Source organism: Leucopleurus acutus (assembly GCF_964270905.1).
Source record: "Leucopleurus acutus genome assembly, chromosome: 19".
In the NCBI taxonomy this organism is placed as follows: Eukaryota; Metazoa; Chordata; class Mammalia; order Artiodactyla; family Delphinidae; genus Leucopleurus; species Leucopleurus acutus.
In genome coordinates this window covers 12,847,630-12,866,277 of record NC_139161.1, presented here as the reverse complement: position 1 = coordinate 12,866,277, position 18,648 = coordinate 12,847,630, and the positions used below count along the sequence as shown (strand labels likewise).

Here is an 18,648-nt window from a genome sequence, read left to right as displayed (position 1 = left end):
TTGAAGGTGTCAGAAATGGAGGCAAGACACATTCCTGGCCCCACATAACCTACAGGCCCCTGGCCCACCCAACAGATAGACCCACCCCAGGCCAGCATCCTGAGCCTCCAAAGCTTCCAGAGACGCAGGCAGAGAAAATAGTGGCCTCAAAGAAAAAACACTAAACAGAGGTCGGCCACCTGAGTTCTAGTCCAAGCTCTGGCACCAACTAGTGGCTGACCTTGGAGAAGATGCATGGCTGGCACTGCCAGCCCAGGCAGCGCTCAGCACTTACTGAGCACTCAGTCTGCACAGCGGCCAAGTGCAAACCAAGAGGGGCGTCCACCACAGGGCGGAGGACTGGGGGAGCTGAGCCAAGGAGGATACATGGCCTGCTGGGGGCCGGGAGGCAGGGTGGTGGTGTGACAAAGAGAAAGCGCTCCGTTCTGCACTCAGACAAGTGACGGGGGTGGGGTCGTGGAGGCTCTGCAAGTGTACAGGACAGTGAGAGCTGGGCTACGGTGACAGCTGACCGGACAAGCAGAGTGAACATTTGAGGGCTGTTAGGGATGCAAGAGTGACAGAACTAGGTCACCAACCGGACGTGGGGAGTGAGAGAAGGAGAAGCAACACTGAGTTGATGATGTGGATGGCATGCTGTTCACCGAGTTAGGAAATAAGAGAGAAAGTTCACTCTGAGGTTTCCTTAGTTTGAAGAACTCATGGGACAGGAACGTGCAAAATGACTGGAAAGCAAACTACTAGAAAGCAAAATGTGACAAAATGCTTCTCTAGAAGGATGCAGTGTTGTGGTGCCAGCAATCTGTTAAGGAAATTTACAATTGCAAGAAGACAAACCAATAAAAATTGCTCACGACTGCTCGTTAAGTCACAGCAGAAAACAGCTGGGCAAACAGAAGAACCACCCATATGCACACATCCAAAGCCAAGGGGCCCGGACGACCACCAGCTGGCGAGAGGGAGACAAGCTGCAGTCCACGCGGTGGACCGCTACTGAGCGGCATGGATGAACGATGACGTACAGTGACAGGAGCCCGCGTGCCACGGGCTGTGCCACTGTCCTACAAGTTCTAGAAAAGGTCAACTCCAGTGACAGAAGGCAGCTCAGAGGCTGTCAGGGCCAGGGCATGAGGGAACTTTCTGGAGCGACAGAAACATTCCCTGTGTTGACTGCAGCAGTGGTTACACATCTGCCAAAACCCACATTTTAAATTAGTGAATTTTACTGTATGTAAATCATATGTCATGAAATAGGAGAACACAAATAAAGCTAATTTTTAACAAAGGGTTTTGTCTTAGGAATACACAGGACGCTGAAAGAACAAGCCACGGGCCAGGAGAAAACATTTGCAGATCATGGACCTGAGAAAGGATTTGTATCCAGAGCATAGGAAGAATTCTCAAAGTCTCAGTAAGAAGAAAACAACCGATCCAATAGATAAACAGGCAAAAGATTTGTCCAATAAGCCCGTGAAAAGATGCTCAAGGTCATTAGTTGTTAGGAAAACACAAATTAATGAGCTCCTCCTGCACATCCATCAGAATGGCTACGATTAAAAACAATGACCACACCAAGGGCTAGCAAGGACAGGGTAAAATGATGCAGCCACTCTGGAAAGCCACCTGGCAGTTCCTTAAAACAATCAGGATCCAGCCACTTCACTCCCAGGTGTTTAACCAGATAAAGGAAAGCACCTGCCCAGAGACAGACGTGCACACAAAGGTGATCGAAGCCCTAACCTGGAAACCTCTAGATGTCCCTCACAGGGGAAACGTGGTTCATCACACGAGGGAACTAGGAACGCGTGGGCACTCACGCAGGGAGGACACATCCGGGAGAGCAGGCAGAGCGCAGGCGGCCAGAACAGCACCCAGAGCCCACACCACACGACTCCATTCACCCAACAACCCAGAGTGACAGGAACAGACCGGTGCCTGGAGAAGGGGCGCCCAGAAATCCTGTGGAGACAGGTCTCTCTATCTGCATTGTGGTGACAAAGCTCTGTGCCCGTCAACACTGTTAAGAACCTACACATTAAATACGTTCAATTTCCTGTGTGTCACCAGCACCGTGACAAAGCTCTGAGGCAAAAGTAGAGGTAAGACGATGCTGGTCCCCCCCACCTGATGGTCTTCATCCACATGTTTCAATTCCCATCCATGTGTCGCACACTCCAGTCTCCAGGAGAACCATCCACACATCGGCCCATGCGTCCACTCAGATGTGCTGTGAGCCCCGCGTGTTCAGTGAATCTGAGCTCCGGACCGTCCCCAAAACCCACAGGCGTTTTCTCCCTCATGGTGCACCCCAACACCTCCACTCTCCTGACCACACCCACTCTCGCCAGAGGACCCAATCCTGTGCCCTAGCTGTCCCCTGACCATGTCTCACACCTTGTGAGGGGCCCTGGCCACCCTCTGATCATCCCCTACCTTGTAAGGGGGCCCTAAGGGGGCCCTGTCTCCTTGCTTCCAGTTACCAAAATGCAGTCACAGTGGTATATTCAAAATGCAGATCTGACCGTCAAACCTGGTTCCCTGACCTCAGGACAACCCAAGGCCCCACTCTGGCTCAGAAGCCCCACCACCCTAGGCTGACTCTGGACCCTTCCCTGCAGGGCTGTCCCCTACTCCACACCAGGCTCCCTGGGCACAGTTTCCTCTGCCACGTGCCCCCCTCCCCTCTGCCCTGCCGTCCAGGCTGACAGCAGGACCCTGGGTGTCAGCCCTGCCTTGGGGCAAGGGAAGAGCTCCCCCAAACGCCCTGTGGTGATGGGGTATAGCCACAGACCCTGTTCCCCATGACTGCTGGACCCCTCCTCACAGACTGCCTCTCATCCACAGAAGTGTGCAGAACCCTCTGTGGAAGACAGACCCTGAGCCAGCCCATCTATGAAACGCAGACCAGCTCAGAGACCTCAGCCACAAGAAAAGCATGCCAAGGCCAAAAACTACGAGTTCTTTTACCCATGAAACTCAGGCAAAGGTAGGAGATTCCCCATGTAAAATATATGTTCAAATATTAACAATCAAAGGAAACAGAATTAAAATAGGAAAGAACTGATAAGGCACAGAAGACCATTAAATGTTGAGGAAAGGTCGAAAGGATGCTAAAAATACAGTGTGCTTGGTCAAAGACTGTTTCTGGGAAGGAGGCCAAATGCCACATTAAAAAAAACAAACAAAAAAATCTGTCCATGCTGGTTATGGAGAAATGTAGTTTCTGCATGGTCTGCACAGCAGGGGTATTAGGGAATCTACCCATAAGACCCATACTAGTTAACAATTTTAAAAAGCACTGGCGTGTTTCCTCTCCCAATTTAAGGCAAATAAGTCACTTCATAAAATCATGCCTGTCTTGTATTAGTGTTGCAATGAGTTAACTAAGACATGTGGACTCACTGCCCCACTACTTACTTACTTAAATTAAGTTTTGATGTGATTTCTGCAAACCACAGTTAGGGATGTTAAATATTTATTCCTTGACCTGATTTCTCAAATACCTCTTTCTTACTCATCTCATAAACAGGCTAGAGATAACTTCAACTTGGGAAACACTACTTTATTGAAACAGAAAAAGAAGGACAGTCACTACCAATCTAAGAATTCATTCTGAGAAACTCCCCAGTGGAGCAGCGGCCATATAGAAAGCAATGCCCAGTTTTGGCTTGTGGCTATTCTCTGTAAAAGACCAAGCTCTCAACCAAACAGGCTGGTTTAAGAGAAAAATAATCACCCAGCACTGTTCTTGAAACTCTTAATACCTCTTTAAGAAATGAGCACCCTTCTCAGGACCAGACCCTGCACTCCCCTTCTCCAGTCCACCCCAACCTGCTACTGTCCCTTTGGATTCATTTGCATTTTGCAAAGTTTTATGTAAACAGAATCATACACTATGCACTCTGTCCAATCAATCTGAAACAAAAGTTTCAAAAGTTTTCAATTCCTTTTTTAACTTTCCACACATAAATTTACCCTTAGTGGACCTTCCAGGCTGAAGAAACCAAATGGTGGAAACCGATCTGTGACTCAAAGAAATCATTATATTTTATGATGAGTATTAAAACTTACCTTATAACCAGGAAACAGTTAGATCTGTTACCAACAGTAAAGTAGTCAGCTGTGGTCAAAATATCAATCCCATGAGGGAAAGTGCCCTAATGAAAAAATAAAGTGGAAAAAAAAGAGACAAGAATTATTTTATTGAGTAAAGGCATTTTCAAAGTGTGATAATCAAATCCACATGTTACTTTTATGAACAAAGAAGCATGATATAAACAAAGCTAAAACTACACACCACTTAACCGAACTCAACCAAGGACTTCCAAGTCAGGTCACTTTACTAACTGCCTCTCCAAGGCTGGACACTGTGCTAAAATTATTTGAACCACTTAAAATATTTTTCCTAACAATTCAAGCATTTCAACTTTAAAATGTTGTAAGAGCCCTTTCTTTAAACCACACACCATAAAGAGACATCAGGTTTCGGCAGAATTAAAGCTTCCGATTTCATTCAACCCGTGCCCCGGCGGCCAGAAGGACCCCAGCGTCCCCTCAGAAGGGCCGGCGCCTGCCTGGGCTATGAATCCTGGACAAGAGCCCACCCCCCACGGTCTGGCAGGAGAATGAACAAGACAACGACTGGGAGGCCCCATGTGGGGGCCTGACAGCCAACACCCAGGACCAGACTCTGAAACAGGGGGTTGGGGAGTTGGGGACAGCCCCCCTTAACACACCCAGGGACACACTCCCAGCCTAGGTCCAGGCCCCACCCCGAAGTCTGCAAGTTATTATTGATACCACTCTCTGGTAACAATACTTGAAAATCTGAAAACAAGACAAATAGGTTTTTTTTTTTGGGCTGCGTTGGGTCTTCGTTGCTGTGTGTGGGCTTTCTCTAGCTGCGGCGAGCAGGGGCTACTCTTCATTGCGGTGCATGGGTTTCTCATTGTGGTGGCTTCTCTTGCTGCGGATCATGGTCCCTAGAGTGTGTAGGCTCAATAGTTGTGGCGCATGGGCTACAGGGCACATGGGCTTCAGTAGTTGTGGCTCACGGGCTGTAGAGCACAGGCTCAGTAGTTGTGGCGCATGGATTTAGCTGCTCCACGGCATGTGGGATCTTCCCAGACCAGGACTTGAACCCTTGTTCCCTGCATTGGCAGGCAGATTCTTAACCTCTGCACCACCAGGGAAGTCCCCAAATAGTTTTCTAAAAGGACATAAATGACAAACTTTCGACCAAGGAGTGAATGCCTTGCTGTCACCAACCATAGGAGGGTGTGGTGAGGCCTGGGTCCCCAGAGCCCTTCCCCACTCTGAGCAAGCTGTAGACTATGGACCCACTGACTGCTAACCTCCCACACTGTCTCGAGGGAGCCCTGCATATGAAGAACTTGGGATCTGACTCCAAATTGTCAACAGACCCCAGCATGTTCGCCATGGACACAATGTCAGAATCAGAGGTCTGGTTCCCAAGCGAACCTAAAAGCCTCCCGACACAGCTCAGTGCAGGGGATGGCCCCCCACCACCCAAGAGGCAACCGCACGCCAGGCTGACTCCTGCTGGACTCCAGTCCACCCCAGACCAGCCTGAGGCTGAGTCAGATAAAGGCCACTGTGGCTGCAGGAGGAGGTGATGCCCTCTGCTCCACCACCCAAGCCTGCCGCCCCCTGGGCAACGTTCAGATGCCTCCTGACACCCCAAGATCTTCTTGGTCCGGCCACTGCATACCGAAGTGTCACATCCCTGTCCAGACAGCTCATCCCTGCAAGGAGGGACAGAACGGACAGAGGGGGCTGTGTTCCAGCAAATCCCTCCCAAGGTTTCTCTGGGAGCCGGGAGTGGAGGCTCAGGACCCCTCGCTCAGGCCTGAGTCCCCGGTGGGCAGAGGTGAGCCTGGACGGAGAGATGGGCGCCCCCACCAAATTCCTCCTGCAAATTCCCCCGTCGCTGAAGGTGGCCAAAGACAGAGTCTGTGCTCGCACCCAGGAGCCCGGAGGACATCCCACCCCAGGGCCGTGGACAAACACGCCAGCAAGTCCATCACACATGGCCTCGCCCCATGTCTGGGAACGCATGTGCCCTCTCCACACTCCCCTCCCACGCCCCCATTTCCTTTGGGAGGTTCACATCCTTCTCCTCCTCGTTCCTGTCAAGCTGCAGAAGGATGTCACTGAGTGCAGGCCCACAGTACGCACCTCTTAAACATCGGCATGGCTTCCCCTGGACTGCGCAGGCCGGTTTTACCATAAACACCAGTGCATGGGGAGACAAGGAGGGTAAGGGCACAAGGACCCTAGCTGCTCACCTTCATTCCCTGATGGACCCCCCAACCTGAGTGGCCCCCACGCTCCGACTGCGCAGGGAGCGGTACTGCCCAGCTCCTGACCGCCCTGGTGTCATCTGGAACCTGGGGCTCTGCCGACAGGGGTGCCGTGGGGGCTGGAGGTGGGAGGGAGACACCTCTTCTCCTGGGTACTTTCAGGGTACCCAGTCTCCCCTGGCTCAGCCTCCAGCAGTTCCCTTCTTGATCATAGCCCCGCCCTCCTCTGCAGGCCCAGATCTTGGCCTGCGGGCCCCTCGACAACTCCACATTTCTCCCTGTCAGCCTCCCTCGTCCTGCGGGCAGCACTTGCTGCCCTGACACAGCGAAGTCTGTCGCCACCCGAGGTTGGCATCTCTGTCTAGTGACCAGCTTTCTTCTAAGTTTTCAGGGCTCCAGGTATTCAGGACTAAGGGACACCCAAGGATACTGGGTCTCAGTCACCCCCCAGCCACAGAAGAAAGGCTGTGACCTTACTGGGCTCCTTCCACAGACAAGCACACCCGCAGAATGAGGCAGCACCCCAACAATTTCAAGGTAGCACGAATTCAAGTTCAAGATGAGTGATTTGGTTCCCTCTGTCTTTGGCAATGACTGTGGAATCCGAGACTTCGTTTGGACCCATCTTGGCATCAGTTTAGCCTTAACGTTGCATTCAGAACTGGACACCTCACCTCAAGGCCCCGGCCCCTCCCACACACACGCTCACAGCTCACAGCACAGGCTGCAGAACCTCCAGCTAAGCCTCCCTCCTCTCCACCCCTTGGCTGCTCTGTCGCCTTTGATGGAAGGTCAGCAGGTCGGCCGCCCTCCACAGACCTGGTCCAGCCTGAAGCCCCGCTGGCTCCTCTCTCTGCTCCACCCTGAGTGCTGGGGGACCCCTCGCCAACACCCAGGCCATGTGGACGGAGGCGCCTCACCCAGCAGCCCACACTTCCGGGAGAACTTCCCACCGTGCCCCAAACGACACCTCTGTGGAAGCCACAGCTGCAGCATCACCCCCTCTCCCTGGCCTTTGGCGGCCCAGGAAGGGCGAGTGGACCCAGCACTGGGAACGCAGGCCCCGGTTCAACAGCAAGGCCGGCCCCACTGTGGGAACCCTGACAGACTCGAGGGCATCCAAGGGGACAGTCCCTGCATGCACGCTTTCTCGCAGACGTCCAGGCAGGAGTCTTGGAATCCCGTGTTTGTCCAAGCCTTCCCTCTTGTGCACGCCCACCTCTCCCGTCCTCCCACCTGCTGAGCAGCCACTCTGCGTGGGCTCCCCTTAGTCCTGCAGCCTGACCTCTGCCCCTCAAGGCCCGTCACCGCTTGTCCCCAGTATCACCTGCTGATCCCCAGGCCCACAATGCACTCACCTCCAGCCCAGATCTCTCTCCTGGGCTCCCCTGGCCATGGGAAACTGACCCTTGAGATGGCTCATTTGCTGCCAGACTGGCCACGTGTCCCAGGGTGGTCATCGTCACACACAGTATGAATGACTTGGGGATAAAGGCCACACCTCCCAGCCCAGGCTGACCGCAATAAGAGGTTCAGGGCCGGGGGCACGATGTCAAGTCAGGAGGGGCCATGGGGCGGCTGGCAGGCAGAAGCTGGCTCCTTCCACACGTGGGACAGGCAGGGGTCACGTCTCTGCCCCTGCCCTGCCAGGCTCCTCTGCCCACACCCCTCCAGCGCCCACGGGCAACCGCTGACATCAGAAGGCCCCCGGCAATGCATAAGGCACTGATTTCTGACGTGTGTGAAAATTACTTACACATTCAAGTTTCCTGTAAAACAACAACTAATTGTTTAAAACTTGTGTCAACACTCACCTGAGTCACATTATGAGTGAATCTGCGACCAGAAGTCACAGTGTGAAGTACTAGCTTATTCTAGGTAAATTCTTTACCCACGTTTGTAGCTTTACTATTTCTACTTCTACATCTACAGAAAGTTTTAGGAATGAAGATTTTGAAAATAGCCATACCTGTCTTCCCACGTTCTCCTGGAAAGCAGCCTAGGAAGAGAAGCACAAACACAGCAGTGAGTTAGGTGTGCACTCGCTGGACATGAGTGATGGACGCACAGCAAATCCAGTGCAGGACAAATGAGCCATGACTGTTTTTTAAATAAAGATCCTCAGTGCTGGCCACTCAGAGCCTCAAGGGTGGTTTATCTTTCTGACTTTACATCCTGGTGTGCTTTAAAACCATGATTTAAGAATTTTATAAAATCAGCTTAGCGGCCCAATGCTGAGCTCTACACCAAAGCCTAATTCAAGGTCTTAGATACAAAAATAAGAATAGAGTCATGGGCTTCCCTGGTGGCGTAGTGGTTGAGAGTCCGCCTGCCGATGCAGGGGACACGGGTTCGTGCCCCGGTCCGGGAAGATCCCACATGCCGCGGAGTGGCTGGGCCCGTGAGCCATGGCCGCTGGGCCTGCGCGTCCGGAGCCTGTGCGGCACAACGGGAGAGGCCACGGCAGTGAGAGGCCCGCATACCGCAAAAAAAAAAAAGAAAAAAAAAAGAATAGAGTCATATCTGTTTGGTTAACTAAAAGCCCAAAACACAAATCATTTTCCTGGGGATGTGTGAGGACAGCTCACAGGACAGTGACCCTGAGTGCCGGGTCTCCCCATGCTGCCTTCCCCAGGACCTGCCACGGACATGCTCCACGTCCTGCTCACAGGCCCAGAGCTGGGCTATTCACAAGGTCAAAACATTACCTTAGAGTGAGGCATCCTTAGGTGGACCTTCTTGCCACCAGCTAGTAAACACCCAAGGCGTGCAGCTGCGCACAATGCAACCTCATCGCCAGGCGCCATCCACCAGAGAGACAGGTCAGAGGGCAGAGGGCGGGTGGCTGGTGGCTTCAGGGAGCACCTGGGAGGGGTGACCCTGCCTGCAGACGCAGCCCCAATGCCTGGGGCAGGAGCTTCCTGGAAATGAGGTCGTAACCTCTAGGGCTTTCATTTCAGCTACAACTTCATCATCCCCTGCGGGGCGCTGGGAGGAGCACATGCAGTTGTGCACAAGGAATCAAGACAACGGAACACAAAGACCCCCACGTGATGTTTAAATGTGCACCCAACACCTCTGGCAGGAAACAGAGAAAACCAGAAACTTGGTCGTCTCCAAGACCTCGCACTTGGTGGCCCTGGGGAGGCACAGCTGGACTGGCACTTCCCCAAGGGCCCTCATGCAGCTTTCACACTGGGAGCAGGGAGACTCGACTTTTGCTATGTACCATTTTGCACCTTTTGCAATAAATTCATTAAAGAAAATTTTAAAGCAAAAATGAAACCAACCAAAAGGCAATGGAAAAAAGATACAATGCCAATTTACGTAACATGCAATATTTAGGAACACATTTACTATTCTGGTGACATCATTTAAAAGGTAAAAAATAATACGAGATGTACATGAAAAAGCACAAGTCCTAAGATGGTGACACAATGTTGAAAAAAAAGAAATGGGAGGAATGGCTCTACCCAGTATTAGGGTTACTAGAGAGCCATGGTAACCCAGACAAAAAGACAGACACAGATTGATGGGACAGAACAGAGAAAATCTTTAGGATCGAGAGCTAAGCAACGAATTCTCAGATTCTCAGACTTGACACCAGAAACATGACCCATAAAAGAAAAAACGGGTAGGTTGGACCTCATCAAAATTTTAAAAACTCTTGTTCTCGTGAAAGACCTTCTGAAGAGGATGAGCAGACAACCCACAGACTGGAAGGAAGAACCTACAAACCACTCGCCCAAGAAAGAAAAGACTCCTAAACTCAACAATAAAAACAAACAATCCCGTGAAGAAAGGGGCAGAAGACTTTGCTGGGGCTCAGGGCAGGCCACCCAAGCCACATATTGATATTTTGAATTATAGTTACTTGAGAAACAGCCAGTAGAAGAAAAATGATATTAAAAACACTCTGACTGTGAAAGCAGGAATAAATCTCCCATGTGAAGGTACCCTCCCCATTCCAGGAGGAGAGAAAGCGTCCTCATCACCAGTTAGGGAAATAAACCTAGTCACTTCTTCATGAGCCTCTTTGTTAAATCTTCACAAATAACTGTTTCTTTGTCTGAAAATGATATAGAAACAGCCTGCTTTGGTCACTTTGTGGGTCCCATTTTTATGAGACCTCCGTGTATACGAATTACCTTGTTTCTTTTTCTCCTGTTAATCTGTCTCGTGTCAATTTAATTACTAGACCAGCCAAAATCCACCAAGAAGGACTGGTGTGGGGGGAGGAATTTCCCCCTCCCCAACAACTTAAACAGACACGTCACCAAAGAGGATACAGGTGGTAAATATCACATGAAAACTTGCTCAACATCACTAGCATCGCCATCAGAGAAATGCAAGTTAAAGCCACAATGAGCTATCATCACACACCTAATCAGAGTAACTAACGCAAAAATAATGACAACACCAAATGCTGGTGAGGCCATAGAAAAACTGATCACTGACAGAATGATGGAGGGAAGGTACAATGGTGCAGCCCCTCTGGAAAACAGCAGGGCCCTTTCTTACAGAACTAACCATGCAACTACCATATGACCCCAAAATTGTATTCTTGGCATTTATCCCAGAGAAAGAGAAATTGTGTTCACACAAAAACCTGTCCATGAATGTTTACAGCAGCTTAATTCTTAATGGTCCCAAACCAGAAACAACCCAGAGACCCTACAATACATGAACAATTCAGGCAGCTGTGGCACAGCTGGCCAGGGGACGTGACTCAGCCAGGGAAGAGCAGGAAGGAGGGGCTGCCAGTACTGCCACAGCCTCGATGGACCCTGGGAATCGTGCTGCAGGAAAGGCAGTCCCAAAGGTCACACCGTGTGAGTCCACATATATCACATCAAAAACTAATACGGGGTTTAGTACTAAACATCCAATTTGGCGTCCAAAGAAAAAGACTGGGACTCGTAGCTACACCCAGGCTTCAAGGACATCTAAGGTCAAGAGAAGTGTGGCTCCCTGGCCCCATTCCCTCCTCCTGAACCTGCCGCCAGAAGCCAGTGGCCGCTGGGGAGACACATTTGGGGGCCTGCTGGGCACTTTCTAACATGTACAACAACTAGCATTGAACAACAACTTAATGGGACATCTTTTCACAAATTCATAAATATATTCACCGTGATTAACCGGGTGGGCCTCCAGTCTGTCACTCTCCGAGACGCCCAAGTATGACGGGAAGGCCATCTTCCCAGGGCTGCTGGTGGTGGTGAGAGCCTCCTGGCACCTGACAACTCGGAGAGGTGGTGCCCCCAGGGCACAGGACGGAGAGAGAAGACAGCTCACCACCCACACTGAGCTCCCACCTCCTGGGCGCTGGGGAAAGAGGCCCGAGCTTGCTGGGCGGGCTCCCAAGGAGAGCACAGAACGAGCACAAACAGGAGCCAAAAAGGACGAAACACGTCTTCACGAGGAAGCAGCTTTGCAGTGAGAGAAATTTCATCCCCAATAATCAGGGACTTGATCCTGACATTTTCAAATGAGCTTCGAACAAAAGCACCTTTCACTGCCTTAGCCTTGCACCACTAGGTAAGCAGGGGTCACTTAGGTGGTGTTTAATGCAAAGAATTTCTGCTGATTTTAAAGGATTTTAATTTTAACTTGAAAAAAAAATTACTTCTGTCGTTTTATTTCACCTCTTCCCTAGGGTAAAAAGTATCAGTGCTTTGATTTTATATTGCTTCCCAAAATTAGCTCTTAGGTTCCAATAAACAGAAAAGAAAATATAAAAGAAAATATAAATATATATATATATATTTTTTAGGCCACACTGTGCTGCTTGTGGGATCTTATGTCCCTGACCAGGGATGGAACCCCAGGCCCCCTGCAGTGGAAGCACGGAGTCCTAACCACTGGACCGCCAGGGAATTCCCCAAAAGGTAATTTTTAAGGACAGATTAAACAAACGATTCTTACTGTATTTCAATGAGTCTTACAATTACTGCCTGAGGGTAAATATCAGGGCACAAACGTGAAGACTTCTCAAAGAATCACCAGGCTTCCTACTGATGCTCAAGACAAAAGAAGAGAAACCGCAGGACACAGATGAGGTCCTGAGCTTTCCTGGGAAACTTTTCTTGAAACCAGAAAGTTTCAAGGACCCCATGTAATTCAGGGAACAGAGAGCAGGCAGGCCATCAGCAGCTGCAAGGGAGCAGGGGGCTCTGTGACCTGATGGAGCCCCTGCCTCTGAGGACGGAGGCTGCGCTTCCGTGTCACCCCACCAACCAAAAAGCGAGGCTGCAATGCTGATCCCTGGCCAGACACTCACTCGTCAAACAGACAGCAGCACCCACTGTGCACACTTGCCCACTTCTGAGCTGTGGACCCTCCAGGCCCCCTCTCCATCCCCACCTGGACGGGGGCAACCCATCCTGACCCACCCTCCACGGGCTATAGCCCACTCCTCGGCTGGGACCCAGAGGGAGTGGGAGCCACCCTCCATGGGCCCCCATCCCCTGGGCGTCCCTCCTGCTTCACAAGCCGGTGACCACAGCCTCTCCGGGGAGCCGGTCACAGATCAGAGCCACCCACACCCTCAAGAAAAGGAACAGGACAGGAAAACTTACAGAGGCTGCTCTCCTGCAGTTTACATCTCGGTCAAACACGGCAGCGATCACCAGTGCGCTGTGAGAAAAAGGGAAGGCGATTAATGAAAGGGAATCTGCACAGACGCCTGGGACGCTGACCCCATAGTCTCCCTCCTCCACATGCCCACAAGCCCGTCTGTGGCTCGGGGGCCTTGGCTAAAGAGACGCTCATGGGGCAGCGAGGGTGGCCAACCCCAACTTCATGAGAGCCAGCAGAAGTCACAGGGAGGGTGGCCTCGTGTACGGGCCTCATGGGGCAGGACAAGGACGGCAGGGTCGGGGCAGGATGACAGGTACAAACAGAGAAACGCGTGGGCAGCCAGCGGGGCCCAGGAGGCCAGCAGGAGCGATGAGTCCTGCATCTCCCCAGAAACTGTAGGCAAGCACAGAAAGCAGCTCTGATGGTCCTACCCCCACAAGCCAAACCACGACCGAGCTCCACAAGAAGGAAGCCCCCAGGCTCACACTGTCCACCAGCTTCACTGAAACCTCCCTTCACTACGTGATCACCCTCAACCATCGGGGACAAACCAGAAGGTACTTAAGTGCCCAGTCGGCTTTGGTAACAACAGAAAACAAAGTGGGGACAAAGTGCTGTTTCTAAGTGTGACTTGTAAATTTGCATCTCCTATCAGCCCACAGAGGAAATGTTTGAAAAAGGGTTATTCAGACACACAGAGATCACCTGAAAGGGGTGCTGCCCTCCCACCCGACAGCCATTCTGTTTGGTACTGAAGTTGTAGAACCCAACCCTACAAATCTGTCAAAACCCACAGAACTGTTCACAACAAAGACTGAATTTTCCTGACTGCAAATTAAAAAGAAACTATAGGAAGTGGGGTCCTGCAACAGCAGAGGAAATGTGCCTGCGTTACACCAAGACACTACACTCGATGGACGGGGAGGAGACACGGGAACTCTCTCCTCCGGGGCGGGTGTGTTTCTCACGGGGGGAGGGTTAGCAGTTCTGAAACAACTGCATGTGGATGCCGCAGAGGAGGGAGACAGGATGAAGCAGCACTGATCACAGGAGGCCAGGGGACCCGGCGCTGGGCTGGAATCGCAGGTGTCCACGCAGTTGGCCAGGCCGGAGGTGCAAAGGATAACACTGTGGGAATGGGAGTGGAATCCAGGTCCCGGATTCTAAATACTACTCTCCACTATGAGGAACACAGACTCCTGGAGGTGGTTGACTCCAGGGCTGGGTTGAGGGAAAAAGAAAAGCCTGGGGCATCCTGTCATGCTAGAAATTGAGAAACCATTAAAAACAAAGGCGCAAGGGGGCAGGGAACACAGGGCACAGAAACCAACCTGAAATTGCTCCCAACAGCCAAAGGCAGAGCAATCTGAGCAACAAAATAACCAACGGTGCTAGAAGATAATCCATGGTCCACACTGACATAAGTAAACAAAGGAGCAAAAGGCAGAGGAGACATGTTTTCCTATGAAAGAACCACCATCGCTAGCCTAGCGCAGTACCCGATGGGTGCTGGGTGTGAAAACTGGATAGTTACAGAGTCTCAAAGTACCCCCAAAATGTTTATTATTTATTTTTAAAAAAAGTCACTTTGCAGACCTCAACTGGCACAGTGAGTTTGGGACGCACCACAAATGCGACACCAAGACGGCAGGCACATCACCAAAGAGCAGCTGCGGTTTAACCACTGGCCCCACACAACGCTCATTCCTCGGTTCCCTTTGTAAGAGGTCGATATTCAGGGAAGCTGGTGAAGGGCTTTTATGGGAACGTCTATTATTTTTGCAATTCTTCTTTAAGCCTGAAGTTAGTTCAAAATTTAAAGTTTTTTTGAAAAGCCACTAAATATCTGAAGATTTTTCAAGATCCAGTGTTAGTATTTGGGGTCCTTTTACTAGTTGAAGCTGAAATTAATTTCAGCAAAACTCTATTAACAGAAAGTTATTCCCTTTTCCTCTCTCAACTCTTTATTATATTATAAACTACAGCCAAAATGAGATTTTTAAAAAATACTGGGCTTAACACTAAAGGAAATTCATCACCAGATTAATCGATTCCATTTCAACATCATAATTTTTTTGTTAACAAAATCTTAGAAATCATTAAACTGATCAAGACATTTAATACTGTGATCTTTCAATAAACAAAAATCACACAACTATTCTTTTTTTTTTTATTGAGTATATAGTTGATTTATAATGTTGTGTTACTTTCAGGTGTACAGTAAAGTGATTCAGTTATACATATGTGTGTGTGTGTGTGTGTGTGTCTCTATTCTTTTCCAGATTCTCTTCCCTTACAGGTTATTAAAAAATATTGAGTATAGTTCTCTGTGCTATACAGTAGGTTCTTGCTGTTTATTTTATATATAGTAGTGTGTATAATGCCATTTGCAGCAACATGGACCTAGAGATTACCATACAAAGTAAGCTAAAAACAAATATATGATATTGCTTATATGTGCAATCTAAAAAAAATGATACTAGTGAACTTACATACAAAAGAGAAATAGACCCACAGACATATAAAACAAACTTATGGTTACCAAAGGGGAAAGGCGGGGAGGGATAAATCAGGAGTTTGGGATTAATGTATACACACTACTGTTCTTAACAAAAACATGTTTGGTGTTTTATTCTAAATGTATTCTCATCATTGATGGAAAGTTAAGTATTATATTTGCATATTAGTTTAGAGCCTTTTTTACTTTTATTTTTTATTAATATTTATTTATTTGGTTGTGCTGGGTCTTAGCTGTGGCAGGCGAGGGGCTCCTTAGTTGTCAGGTTGCATGGCATGCGAACTCTTAGTTGCAGCATGCATATGGAATCTAGCTCCCCAGTCAGAGATCGAACCCAGGCCCCCTGCGTTGGGAGCACAGAGTCTTAACTACTGTGCCACCAGGGAAGTCCCAATAAAAGCCTTTTGAAAAACTCCATAAGATCATATGTATTCTAGGAAAAGATACTAACCAAGAATTTCTGCTTTACTTTAACATCTGACACCAGAAAAATGTTGACATATCTATAATGCCTCTGTACCAAAAGTCCACATTTTACACTGAATTCTTGAAATTTCCTGTCAATCTATTTATCCTAAATTACAATTTTTAAATTATGGAACACTGATTAATGAGGAGAGAATGGAAAAAAACGTAGAGAATAAACTTAAAATCACCTGCCATCCTAACCCTACAGGCCACCATAACCCCTGTAAGGTCTAAGTTATGCATCGAACCGCTCTGACTACCAGGCCTCCCAGCTGTGGACGCTCTGGCCCTGCCTGGGGCAGGCTGGGCCCAACTTCAACCTAGCTCCTTGGTGCAGCCGAGACCACTGAGCCAAGTCCAAGTTCCACTCTGTGCCACCGCCGCGCCGTGCAGGTCAGCCTGCGGGGCCTGCTCTGTGGGGCCAAACGGAGACAGCATGGCTTCAAGTCTGTCCGCTTACGCTGTGACTGAGCCAAAACATTAATGAACTCCTGTGCCGAAGGGTCCTTCCCAGCTTTGTCGTGTGTGCTACCTCCTTCCAGCCCCTCCCCTGAACCTCAGTCGGCAGCTGCAGGGAAGGGGCTCTACCTCCTTCACTCTTCCAGCACACGCTCCCCCATAGTTACCTGGCAGTGACGGGGCCCAGGCCAAGCTCGGGCGTCCCCACCACAGGTGACGCCGCTTACGTTCTCCTGCAGACCCCTCTCTGTGTTCGGCCTGAAGTGGGTCTGTGGGCCTCCCGCGCCCCCGTGGCAAGGTCCAGCCCACTTGGCTCGGTCCCTGTGGTCACTTGCCACACAGCAATGATTCCTGGAGAGACTGTGTGTCATGGGAGCCTGGCAGAAACCCCCCTGAATGGCACGCAGTGGTCTGCCTCTGGGCGCAAGCCTCCTGTCCCGTCACGGTGAACACACCCTGCCTGTGGTCACAGGAGCAGACCCCGAGCTCACAAGGGCCACAGGGCCAGGCCACCGACTCAGACACGCAGGGTGAGGCTCATCCGAAGGCCAGCTTCTGAAGGGCTTGCGTTGGCTACAGCCTGAGAACCTGACCCTGGGGCACTAGAGACAGGCCCAACCGCCTCCATCAGGTTGTTTCTGCATTCACAAGTAAATGGCTTCAAATACTGGCTGCTTTATCCATATTTTACCAAACTTCATAGAACACAGTAGGACAAATATAACAAAACCACTTAAAAAGCACAGCTCTTAGTCAAATATAGACCCAAGTTAATTCAACAAATCCACTGTGTATATATCTATGAATGCAACAAGTTTTAAATACTGTTCTGATTTGGACTCAATTTTGAAAATTACTCTAATTTCACACTTTCAGAACAAAACTGGCTTATCTAGAAATACTAGCATGTTTCAAATAAAAGTAGGTATGACAATATTGGTTAAATATCAACATGAGAGCTCCCCCAGGGCCCCCATGTCCCATGTGCTGTGAAGTTTTCCTCAGCAGGATGGGGCTGAGCATGAGTCATGTGCTTTCACTTAGAATTTCAGAGAGGTGCAGGGGCCAGACTGTAGCCAGCAAGGACCACACCGACCACAGCCACTGGGGCTAGAACACTCTCAGGTATCTTCACCTGTTTGCTTTCGCTGGGAGAGTTCAAGTAATACTTCACCCAGGATTTCCCAACACAGAAAGATGGTCTGTGTCAAACAGAAAGGGACTTTCTTTCTTGTCCAAGTCAGGGGAGCTGCGTGCCTGGACCTGCTCCGAGCTCCAGGCACCTGGTTTTAGCAGGTACAGCAAAAAGCAGATCTCACCCCGAACTCAATTGTTGTTAGTTTGTGTAATATTTTGTAGCAATAAAATACAAAATATACTTTTTACCTTAATTAACAGTAATCTTGTCATTTCAAAGTCAAAAACTTTTTAAAATATCAGACTAATAATTTCTTACCCATCCATGTTGTCTAAAGGTTTCAAGTCACATTGGTTTTGGAATAAATTACAAGACGCGGGCTTCCCTGGTGGCGCAGTGGTTGAGAGTCCGCCTGCCGATGCAGGGGACATGGGTTCGTGCCCCGGTCCGGGAGGATCCCGCATGCCGCGGAGCGGCTGGGCCCGTGAGCCATGGCCGCTGAGCCTGCGCGTCCGGAGCCTGTGCTCCGCAACGGGAGAGGCCACAGCAGTGAGAGGCCCGCGTACCGCAAAAAAAAAAAAAAAAAATTACAAGACGCACGTGTGGCTTTCTCTAAATCAGAAGAATCAAAGCTCATACCAGCTGACACAACGGCGAAACACAAGACGTCTTTAAAGTGCTTTTCCATTCGCAGCAGAGCTAAAATGGAGTCTGAGGGGAGACCTACCAGGTGGACGGCGGGGGCAGGGGGGGGACACTCTGGTCAACAATTGCCACTTAACTTTTCTCGAAAAACAGGAAGGTTACCTTCCCCCTGGAGTCCGTCATCAAGAAACGCTGAGTGGGAACAAGACGTAGCTTTGAGCAATGCTTGCCATTTCCTGATTTTTCAGGACAATCTTGCCCTCGAGGAAGAGATCTGGGAGCCAATCCCCAGGCACTGCCCACGCTGCCCTGCTCGCCCAGCTCGCTCCGCGAGGCTGAGTCGGGCACTGCCCCTGGTGCGGGAGGGGCCCTGCAGGGTTGATGTCAACAGGAGCTCGGCTTACAAAAGAGTTTCAGGTGAGGAAATCGCTAGAAGGTGACAACCAGCACACATGCTGGCAACAGGGATCTTTTTTCCTTTTCTTGCAAATTAGCTTTTGATTACTGGTGAGATGGTA

General features: G+C 50.0%; 1 protein-coding gene across 2 annotated transcripts in view; it reads right to left on the bottom strand.

Moving 5' to 3' along the window:
• TBCD (tubulin folding cofactor D) overlaps positions 1 to 18,648 on the bottom strand; it is a 177,329-nt gene that overhangs the window by 54,442 nt on the left and 104,239 nt on the right. For both annotated transcript variants that reach the window (XM_082861645.1, XM_082861644.1), the window contains exons 15-17: positions 12,902 to 12,959; positions 8,293 to 8,322; positions 4,072 to 4,157 (exon numbers count right to left, since the gene is read on the bottom strand). In XM_082861645.1, the coding sequence (XP_082717771.1) occupies positions 4,072 to 4,157; positions 8,293 to 8,322; positions 12,902 to 12,959 (174 nt within the window). The remainder of the gene's footprint in view (positions 1 to 4,071; positions 4,158 to 8,292; positions 8,323 to 12,901; positions 12,960 to 18,648) is intronic.